Source organism: Zootermopsis nevadensis, unplaced genomic scaffold (genome assembly GCF_977971745.1).
Source record: "Zootermopsis nevadensis isolate Lab colony 2312 unplaced genomic scaffold, Znev_1.0 Znev_ptg000012l, whole genome shotgun sequence".
Taxonomy (NCBI): Eukaryota; Metazoa; Arthropoda; class Insecta; order Blattodea; family Termopsidae; genus Zootermopsis; species Zootermopsis nevadensis.
This window is the reverse complement of record NW_028259144.1, coordinates 2,241,237-2,252,994: the sequence shown is the minus strand read 5'-3', so window position 1 is coordinate 2,252,994 and position 11,758 is coordinate 2,241,237. Positions and strand designations below refer to the sequence as shown.

Here is an 11,758-nt window from a genome sequence, read left to right as displayed (position 1 = left end):
TAGACTTGTTTCATGAATGAAAACAGATTATTTTAAACATGATATGATACTTTTATTAAACAATTCAACATGTGATGATACACATTAAGAGAATTTATATCTTAATTGCATCATGCTTGTGTTCCTCAATACAATACTTTTATTTTCCGTCGTTACACAAGCTTATTGTTAAAATCATATAAAATTTCACATAAAATTGTTACATTTTAAAATTGACGACATGTTTCGATATACAATTCTATCATCGTCAGGTCTATCAAAATTAAAATTAAAATCTGGTGTATCTGTTGCTCTGCTTATATTGCTTTTGTTTTTATCCGTTTTTATTACATCTCCAGGCTTCTTTCATTTAATTTTGGAGACGCGCCTGGGTGCCTATATCGGGTTGTGTGTGAGGTGCGTGTCCGTTGTTATTGAATGGCAGACAGCAACATTAAGAGAAATATAAAAACAGACACAACACTAAAAGCTGTTAATTCATCTTTATTCAGTAATTATTATAATAATTAATAATTCCAGAATTAAATCCTCTGGGTGATATATACACTACATATCAAGTGAATTTCATTATGACTGCTAAAATATAAATTACATTTGATATTAAAGAAATACAAAAATTTAGTTACAATTATCATGTTTCTACAATGCAAATAGGAAAATAAAATGTAAAAAAATTGAACTTCGTGGCACGACAACAAATGACGGGACTTTCACAACAAACACTTCGCTCTCAAAACGACTCGACTCATTCGGGGATGGATTTTACAAATGTGTGGAGGTTATTATGCTGACAAACAGCAGGGATGTATGTAGGATGAAAATACCAACATTAGAAACACAAATAATTTTTTAAACCCCCAAAGATTATCGGGGTCGGTGGGCCGGTCACTCACTACCCATAAATGCTTCACGTCAACACCAAGTAACCTCCGAAAATGAAGGCGGCGGATACCCACATCAGGGTTGTAGAGCCAAGAAACAACAACAACAAATATTATTGGGACATAATACAGGTAAGAAATCCCAAATATTATAAGGATATGTACAACTTACATACGGAATCTATTAAATTTTCAATCTTAATTGTAATACATCTCAGTAACAAGCAGTGTTACAAAATTATACATACATCCACATATCACACGTCACAAAGATCATTATTTCCTTTCATCACTACCTGAAATTTCAATTAATTTCCTTAATCAATAAGAAACACACCAGATATTAATAAATAACAACTGAAAAGAGTAAAATTAACTTTATACATGTTCTTATGTTAATTAACAGTTTTGGGTACTAAATGCTATTTTGACAATATGGTCCAAGTATCTTATTTAATTCACAGTGATAAATACACAGGAACATATTTATATTAAAAGGATTTTACTTCCATCGTTCAACACGCAAGGTGACTCACGACTATTTAGAATGAGGATTTCAGAATCAACTCCTCACTGAAATATCAAAAAACTATATAAAAGACCTGGCATTCGATAAAACAATTAAGAAAACCTGAAATAAAACACATTTACGTCGAAACAACAGGAAACACCACTTGGTCTTCAGTTACGCAGCCCCTGAAAACAAAAGACGTATGCAAATGTTCTGTGCACATTAATGCACGTTGAGCAACAGAGCTTACTCGCACGGACTTAAAAAAATTCCATTGTAAAATTCAAAGTTTACATCTTAATCAATTAATCTTAATCTTGTCTCAAGACGCCAACTTCAACAAAGCAATGGGTCACCTTGTACATTGGACAGTCAGCTAGCATTCTTCATAGAACACGTACAAGAGAGAATAAGTAACATAATACTTATTACAATTATACCTTAAACATCTTCAAAATACAATATTTTAAGCTTTATAAAAAAAACTGAATTCAATGGACTCCATTCCAAGCTAATACCACCCAGTTCACACCTTAACACATTATTTCTGCAACACCTATTTTAATATTATCCTACCACGCTGATTCTTCCCTTGAGGATTTCTGACAAAATATTGCACGTATTTATTTTTCTCTGGTGCATGCTACGTGACCAACTTATCTAAACACTGACACTGTCCGTAAGAACCAGACTGATACAGTAACTAATACGTGTTTTCTGATATAATAATAATATTATTACGCTTAGCTAACAAGAAATTTCTAGTATTATATGCGACCCCAAGGCTCAGTGCCATGTTCACCAGCCAGACGAATCCACTTTAATATTATCTGCCCATAAACGCTCTATTCCCTTCGGGCTTTACATCCAAAAAACTTTGTATTCACTTATTCTCGGTAGTTTGAACATCCTACAAATATTTAAGGGGTACAAATTAATTACGCAGATTTATCCATCCTGATGTTAACTCCTCCTTCCTAAGTTCAAATATCTCTTCGGTACCTTGTTCATTGTGATAATGAAGAGCAAAGACAGAAATTTTGACTTCAAAAATAAATTATATTCGAAAAGAAATGAGAACCGACTGACAACGTTAATATTCCGTTTTATGCGTACACATGTTTTTGAGACTCCTGTATGGTCAAATTAAAAAAGTAATAATTATATAATCATATAATAACAATGCAAAATATGTATTATATACGACCACCTTTAAAACTAGGTTTTAGTCTACGCTATTATCCACTAATGTCTTGTCGTGACACAGTATGAAAAATTTACGGCAACAAGTGATAAGACACAACACGAATCTTGAAGGTTCACAGACAAACTCTGAACCTTCACTTACATCTACATGGACTAAAAGCAAAAACCTCCAAGACAATTTCTCTACTTGTACTGTTATAATAAATAAAAGAATACAATATTTTTATTTTCCGTCTATACACAAACTTAAAATAATGTTGTTTAAAATTATTTCATTCTCAATAGACACTGCATCTTGTTACATTTTTTGTATCGACGACATGTTTCAATGTGTATCACATCATCATCAGGTCTATCAATTCTAATATATTTTAAAAACTGTTGTACATTTTGCGTTGCAACTGCAGTTTACCGTCTCTTAATATCGGACACACAACACATCAATTACAACCCGATATAAAACATCCAAGTACAACCTCCAAAATCAAAAGGAAGAGACAAAAAACTTAAAATTAAACAAATTAAAATAATCAATAAACGCAACGCAAAATGTACAACAGTTTTTAAAATATATTAAAATTGATAGACCTGATGATGATGTGATACACATTGAAACATGTCGTCGATACAAAAAATGTAACAAGATGCAGTGTCTACTGAGAATGTTATAATTTTAAATAATTTTAAACAACATTATTTTAAGTTTGTGTATAGACGGAAAACAAAAATATTGTATCAATAAAACACAAACATGACGCAATTAAGATATAAAATAAAAGAATGTCTATCGAGTGCTAGGTCACTCTGCGCGTAAAGTAATATTACCATGGAAGGAATGATGAAGGTGAGGGCAGCAGTTACGTCCTGTTGACATAATATCAGATGTTTAAATTTCATAATGAATGTACGAGCACAGCTCTGTCTACATTTTGAATCCAGTTGGCATTCGTAACTGACAGAATATTTCACCACAAAATGGAGACAGATAAATAAAACTATCGATTATATTTCCACGTTTTCTTCGTCTAAGTTCATAATTGGCACATCACATGTAACAGCACGTTTCATCACCAAAACAAATGAATGGAATTTTTTTTTATATAAAAAGCAAACTTGTTCACTAAAGGAAACACAAAATTACGCTGGCCACTTTACCTTCACAGAAAGAGACGAAGGCAAAGTGGACCCCAAAGATGGTCTGGAAATGGTCGTGAAAAGGATAAGCCCTGTTCTCGACAGGTACTGAACTCAGGTCATCTAACTGGGCGTGCTATTATAATGCCGTTACTTATAAAGATGAATTATGACACGATATTGCACACGCAACATTTTTTTAATAACAAGTTTGATAATAGTATGATTAACGTGGTGAATCCTTTATTCCAACATTTTCCACACCCTGTAACATGTTCCCAAATTAAATTATTTTACAGATATATTTCTACTTTTATTTCTAACCCACGAATTTTGCTCTTAGAATCTAAAAGACGTCACTTAAAATATCGTAACACAATGAAAATACATCACGTAGAGACCTCAATTGTTTTATTTAACATTTAAATTTAATGACGCGTGACCAATAATTATTTGCAAATGTTCAGACTTCACACAGACCTGACATCGGTAAACAAAATTCTATATATACAAACCTACGTACGACTGATATTAATCATTTATTTTTTCATTCAAGTGATAGATAGCTTGAGATTCTCTATTAAATTTTTTTGCAGAGGCTGAAAAATCGCTAGTATAATCATACTCTATCATAATTCGCGTCACATTGACCACAAGAAATGTTCTAAATAAAGGCGCCACAAAATACTGCCCGGTACACAACCCAATTCCTGTGCAACGCCCAAAATGCAGGCAGCGTGTCTCCTACTCGCGCTGTTTCTATAACAGACGCCAAACACCTGCAGAAGAAAGAGACAAGCACGTTCGTTACACCACAAAGTACCAACAGCATCCAGCACACGGCACAAATGTACCTTGTTTCTCTTCGCAAGCTACACCAGTCACATACAACGAGGATGTACCATGGCTGCCACAGCTTGTACCTCTTACATGACGCCAAAACAACGATTACTGTTTAAAGCAGGGGTTCCCAACCTTTTCCAGGCATGGGCGACATTAATTACTGCTTATCGACTCATAATTAGAACAATTCACTGACACGTCATGGCAATTTGTTAAATATTATTATTATTATTAGTGTTCTGTCTGACGACAGGTCCATATGAACAGGATCCTTCCATCCTTTTCTCTGACTGGGACCTGTTCATATACGTTCTTGGCAGATGATCCAGAAGTGGTTTGCCATTGCCTTCTTCTGTGTGTGAATGGAGTAACTGTTGGGATGCCACGGAGGAAAATTCCGTGTTGCCTAGACCACGGCCTTGCCCAACACAAGTTATAAATTCGGGCACCGCCGGGAATCGAACCCGAGACCCCAGGATTACAAGGCCAGCGTTCTAACCGCTGGACCACCTCATCTTATTATTATTTAGTGTTCTGTCTGACGACAGGTCCATATGAACAGGATCCTTCCATCCTTTTCTCGGACTGGGACCTGTTCATATACGTTCTTGGCAGATGATCCAGAAGTGGTTTGCCATTGCCTTCTTCTGTGTGTGAATGCCACGGAGAAACCGGGGAAGCCCCCGGAGGAAAACTCCGTGTTGCCTAGACCACGGCCTTGCCCAACACAAGTTAAAAATTCGGGCACCGCCGGGAATCGAACCCGAGACCCCAGGAAAGTTCTTATTACGAACTTATTATAAAAAAAAATTGTATTATTACGACAATCAACCTGGAAACAGCGTCATGAAAGAGACTGGAATCTCAGAAACTACCCCCAATTTTGTCTCTGAGGAATTTCTACGTACTTCATGCAGCAGTTTCATGAAATTGATCGTCTTTTGCTCAATTCCTTTTTATTTCATTTGATTTTATTTTCTGTTGTAAAAACGCAAAGAATTCCTTCGGTGTTTGCAGGAACGAATACCAAGGCCTCCTCCTATAGCTGGCCCATACAGCACATGCCAGTCACGGCCACATGGAATTCGCCATAAACTTACCAGCTCGAGTGAGAAGCATGCATTTTCACGCTAACATCCTCCAAAACGAATCAATTCCCAATGCCACGGATCTGCAAATGTGTTTGCAGCTTCAAGACCCGGGGGGGGGGGGGGGGGGGGGGGAGAGAGAGAGAGAGAGAGAGAGAGAGAGAAGAATAAGAAGAAGACACAGATTTATTCCAACTTGTTTCTAAGCACAGGCAGCATTTTCAAGGTAGAAGCTACGCTCTTTTACATTTTGTGACTGTATTTCAAAATAACATTCAATTCCTATTGAATTTCCTAACGACGTGATCCTTAAAACAGCGAGAAAGTAGCTTGTAAATTTTATTCACCGAGGACTGAGGATTGCTGGTCTCTGCGTTGGGATTCGAACCAGGGATCTCTCAAAGAAAGTGCTACCAACTATCCCACGATGCTGTATGAAACTCTTTGCATCCAAGCATAACAAAAAATACGTTATTTAATAATTTTTTAAAGGTTAGGTTCATCACACAGCAATTACGTCTGAAATTATTCATTGTCCGAGTTACAGGGCCATTAACATACGTGATGTGTCTAGCATTTTTACCAGCTGCCAATAATATAGAAAGTAAAAAAAAAAAATCAGTCACTTAATCTTGCTGAAACCTATAATTAAGCGATTTTGCGTGCAGCAGACGCCTAATAAATATTTATAATACATATAAATATTCTTTGTTTGGTCTAATTCGTTCTCTAAGGCAACAGATTTTTGATTATTTCCTGCGCCGTGTAGTCTAGTAGGATCTTACCAACGTTTCAGAGGTCCTTTCTGCCGCCATCATCAGGGCGCTACAACCCAGAAAACAGCTTTCTTCGTACTCACCGCCGTGAAGCAGACATTTGCTTGGTGGGACTTACGAAAATATCACGATCAGAACCAAGAACCTTTTCATTATCATTATCTCTGTTACACGTTACAACTTGAAGCTGGCCTGACTACCGCGTAATGTTTTTTTTCCTCTCTATCAATTTGCGAACTGCCAATGGCCGTGTGCTTCTGCCCACCTGCAGATGTTCCTTATAACACTTATTAAGGAAGGACCTTTCACGAACAGAAGTTTACTGTAAAGGCTGCAGCTATCTTCCTGTTGTTTCGAAAGATCTCGACGTCATAAAACAAGGCTCAGCTATTCTGATACAAGCTTCATTTTACCCTGGCTAATCCCTTTTCATGTACTTAAGTCTTCATCTTACAACGGAGAGACGTTTGCAGACAGGGAGCACGTAATAAGGTACATAACCTCTGCAGCTAAGAAACTAAACTCCACTAAACCACCTTTGCCGCAAGACCACTCAATTCAATCAGGTTTAAATCTTCAGAACGCATTTTAATATTATCATGTTATCAGTAAACGAAAGTAGCCATGATCTGCTTTAAGACAGACCTCGGAGGGGCTGAGGAAAACAGCGAACATGTCAATCAGTGTAACAGGTATCTGGGCCGCGATTCGAACACAGCACCTTCCAAATACAAAGCGCCGACTACAGGCAGAATCAATTCCCTCTGACAATCTCCGGTGTACATGGACGAAATCTGACCAAAATCGGTTCAGTAGTTTAGGAAATGGAACGCGCGGAAGGCCGGCCGATACATATACCTCCGCATCAGGCGTTCATTTCATGTATTTCGTGCCAACAAGAAAGGACAAGTGGATTCGATGGTCTTTCACACAGCCTTCACACTCCACTACTCGCCAAACTGAAGTCGCTTTTGTTACAGAAATACCTTCACGACATCTGCTGACAGGCGCAGGAAACTCATAAATCACTCGTCTATAGGATAGCTCGCCAGTCACAGTGTGTCCAATTCGCTTATTGCAGTAGAAGCCAGTCAAGACGCAGTGGCTCACGAGCAGCGGCACGTACGACGGCAACAGTATCACCAGAAACGGGACAAGAATCTGGCATTTTCTGGAGAGGGCCCAGTCGCGCCATTATTTACTTTCAAAGTCCCGTGACACGCGTCTTTCGCACGAAGCAGACCGCCATCTTAGACCTCCTTGCAACGTGCAGACATTTAAAACCAGACAATCTTAGGACCCGAGGTTTTTACGGCGGTGAGACCGAAGTTGGCCGTCTTCTGGGTTGCAGCGCCGTGCAGTCTGATAATAAGTCCACCAATGTTTCGAAGGTATTTACTGCCGCCATCATCACGGCGACGATGATCCAAAGAGCGAGTCTTGCCGTAGCGTGTGCCGAACCCAAACGTTCGTCGCAAAATATCCACGAAATTATCTTATTCCGAGTACAGTACAGATGCACTAATACCCCCACCAGACGATTTTCGAGTAGAATTCTAAGGAAACAGCTACTTACCTTCTACTCGGTGGGACTGGTTCCCTGAGTGTAGAAGCCGAATGGCCGAGGGTGTTCCGCCCCAGCAGCTGTGGGCACTGTACCCGATCCTGACCGTAGAGGGACGGGCAGTGGCTTGGGGGCCTTCCTCGGCCGGGGCGAACCGCGAGTCCCTTGGTGCCCGGGTCCGAAAGGACGCAGGCGGGGTCGTCCCGGGCCTCGCTTCACGGGGATTGGTTGCGGGTGTCCTGGGTTAGCACCCGGGTCAGTCGACTGGCACGGGTCACCTATACGCAACAAACTGAAAATTACTGGCTACCAGAAGACACGGTTCTCGTACTCGGTTCTTTTGTGGCTTATCTAAAGAACGAAGTTTAACTCTTAAGTGCAAGATTTAGCGTTCAATAACTCGACATTTCGACCACTGCGTTCGTATTTGGGATATTTTGACTTTATACGTTAACTCCGAGTACAAGGGGATCTTTCTCCCAGGGCAAAGGCGGCCGGAGAGTGAATCTGACCACTAGTTCCGGTGGTAAGAATTGGTGCAGATACAAACCACTCCTGCAACACGTCTTCATGGCGTGACACTTAACAGAGCTCAGGCAGACGAGAAGGTATGAGCTGATCTACGTTAGCAAGAAATGAACGCAGAAAGACCACAGACGAATGCAAACTCATACAGAACGCGTTTGTGAAACACAACTTTTTGTTCGTTCTGTCGAAGCTGGAGGTTTCCTGGTTTCCTTACTTATCGCGTAAAACGGTGTTTAGGTCTAGATATGTAACGCGGGTCTAACCGATGACAGGTTAATGAAATTCAACTGACCAAAATATCAAAACCGTAATTTCCATGACGTCACAGATCGAGCTTCTTACGCCTGTCTACTTAGAAGAGGCGTTTAAATACAACAGTGCCGTATAATTGCCGTCATTTCTCGTCATAAACCGGAAGCAGCTTAAGCAAATGTTGTATGATCCGCCAACCCCACATTTCTGTCAATTTCTCTAATAGGGAAACCAATCTCACAGTAGACAATACTCAAAAGGAAGCAGCCGGCAAATTAGAGGCAGTTTTAACGTATTCACAACAACATCTGTCCCCCAAAATACCGCCAGACAAATTCCCGTATCAGAATTGACGTTTAACAGCGGGAAAAGTCGTGTATAATTAAGCATAATTATACAAGTCAACACGTCATAACAACAATTTAACTTAGCAGCATTCAAATGGCGTTTCTTTCTTTGTACAAGCGGTGATTACGCAGGAGTTCAAACTACGGCCAGCGGGCCCGAAGCGGCCCGAGCGATGTTCTGATAATTGTTAATAATATACCCCTTTAACAGTCTACAATTTCTAATGCACAATATGGAACAGTTATTACGAAAATCTGCAAACAAATAAATGAGCTACGTATCAATTTTTTTTATAAAAAAAGCAGAAGGCCCATCTTAAAAACACATCACATCGCGATTTACGATTCAAACTTAAGAGATTTTTCTATGTGGTGGATACTTGAAGATGTGTTAAGAAAATCAGCTAAGGAAAAACACACCGACGTCTACAATAAATTGACGTCGAGGTCCACGAGGTATGAAACATCGGGGGGAAAAAAAACTGGTATGGGAAATACGTGTACTCCAAATTGTTAAATAAAACACGAACACAAATTAAAATGAAGTGAACTTCCTGCCAGGGCCCTCGGTTCAGGAAATATGTATTCTTCGACTGTTACACAGTAAACGTTTAAAGAAAGAAAGAAATCCAATGGATCAGATACGAAAACTTCACAAACGAACAAACACCAGTTCACATTTAATTCTTACACGGAACGTCTCGGAATTCGTTTTCAGCGGTAATGACATTTAGAAATCAGCCCGCCACACACAGCGGCACACCATTTTTCTCTTTTTCCTTCTTATTCTTCTTCTTCTCCTTTTCGCTTCACAAGAGAATGGGGAAAGCTAAGATAAAGGGGAGAGATAATTAATTTCGCTGCAACATCGGAAGACGCGTCTCCCTGGAGACGACAGGAAACAAATTTAAAGAGACTCAACACGACATGAACATTCGACAGATAGAATTCCATGTTTGAAGCTAAATTAAAACAAACACTGGAAAAGCGCAATCTTCCTTCCCTATCCCTTACGCTCGTTCAAAGATCAAAAGCTCAATCCCGTGAGAATTTCTTCAAAACACATTTCAGTATCATCCTCCCATGTACACCCAAGTCCTCCGACCAAGACGTACGTGCAACACGTCCTGCCAATCTTATCGTCTCATTCTACAGGAAGCTGATAAGGACAAATCGGTTGTGAAGGCGAGGACTGGGCAGAACTGGTTCAGATTATGGTCAGAAACCAAGATTCTGATCCACCACGATCTGGTAGAACAGCTGACAATCTACAAACTGCAGGAACAATGATGACGCCTTGGATGCGACGGAGCATTAATCCAAGTGGATCCTGCAAATGGCTTCTGCCTTGTTGCGGGAGACACTTCCGGAAGATGACGTAGATGCTTCCGGTCCGCAGAGAGTGTCTCACGCTAAAGAGGCATTCCTCATCAAACCGGTCTGTCAACCCGCGACACTCGGCTTCCTTGTGTCGCGGGTTGACGGAATGGAGGGAGAGAGAGCCATTACACAACCGTTCTTATTTTAAGAAGCTGTATCAACTACTGAGCTTCTGTAGCTGAACAATGATAAAACTGGAAAGGAAACACGCCAGCACGGATTATTTTAACAAACAGAAAGTACTCACCTAGGCCCAGATCGCTGTTTGTAAGATTGACGGTGATCGCTCTGCCCCGGGTGCTGGGGATTCCTCTCCGGGATCCTCGGGGGCGGCCTCGCTTCGCCCCCCGTCCTGTTGGACGGGGTCTGCCAGTCACTAGCATATTACTCGCAAATGGCAGGGGAAAGCCTGGAAATACGAGGCACAAAATGCAAAGCGTCGCCTCTTCGCGGTTAAACGACGATTAAAATTTAAAAGAAATCGTTGCTTATTACGCGACTACTACAGAGATTAAATACAGATGATAAGAAAAAATTATGATTAATGGTGATGTGGTGACGATCACGACAGATGAAACGGTCGTGGCATATTTTAAGTTCCTAACATGTTATTTGTCTAGACCAGTGGTATTCAACCTGGGGTACGCGAAGACATCTTAGGGGGTACGTGAAATTAAAAAAAAATATTATTTTATGACAAACACTGAATAATCAGTAATGTAATTTATTTAATTTATTTTAGATGTAGATTATATACTATGTATAACTTGAATTATACACCAACAACTTTGGGGGTACAGAGTCGAAGCGAAATTATATCTGGGGGTACGCGAACAAAAAAGGTTGAATACCACTGATCTAGACGACCTGCGGAAAACGACACCCAGAGTCGAAGCAGGGTCTACTGATTATCTCGTAACTTAAGAAATGAATGTAAACGAATAATATGCATCAAACGTTCAAGCACACTTTCCAGAAAGCCTGGGAGTCTGAGAGAAGTCCGTCTTTATTTAAAATAAACGTCTGCATGCCGAACTAACAACGTTCTATTTTTCAAAAGCCAATTCGCGGCGGCAGCAATCCAAATAACGCTACACTGAAAACAGCAAACAACGCCCTCTAATGACACACAAACATTAATTCAGAGTTAAAATTTTTCCACAAAACTATGAAACAAAACAACAGCGGTTACTAATCGCGTGGCATAACACGAAGCAGTTTGAATTCATAAATGACCCCCATTACCGC

The 11,758-nt window shown here is 39.8% G+C and overlaps 1 protein-coding gene across 2 annotated transcripts in view; it reads right to left on the bottom strand.

Annotated features, from left to right (window-relative positions):
• Positions 1-463: 463 nt before the first annotated feature.
• Positions 464-11,758, bottom strand: part of Ino80 (chromatin-remodeling ATPase INO80) — a 53,440-nt gene continuing 42,145 nt past the window's right edge. The window contains exons 29-31 of one of the 2 annotated variants that reach the window (XM_022079035.2): positions 10,758-10,919; positions 8,016-8,281; positions 464-4,511 (exon numbers count right to left, since the gene is read on the bottom strand). In XM_022079035.2, coding sequence (XP_021934727.2) covers positions 8,019-8,281; positions 10,758-10,919 — 425 coding nt within the window. In that variant the 3' untranslated portion in view covers positions 464-4,511; positions 8,016-8,018. The remainder of the gene's footprint in view (positions 4,512-8,015; positions 8,282-10,757; positions 10,920-11,758) is intronic. The other variant, XM_087347572.1, reaches the window with a different exon arrangement.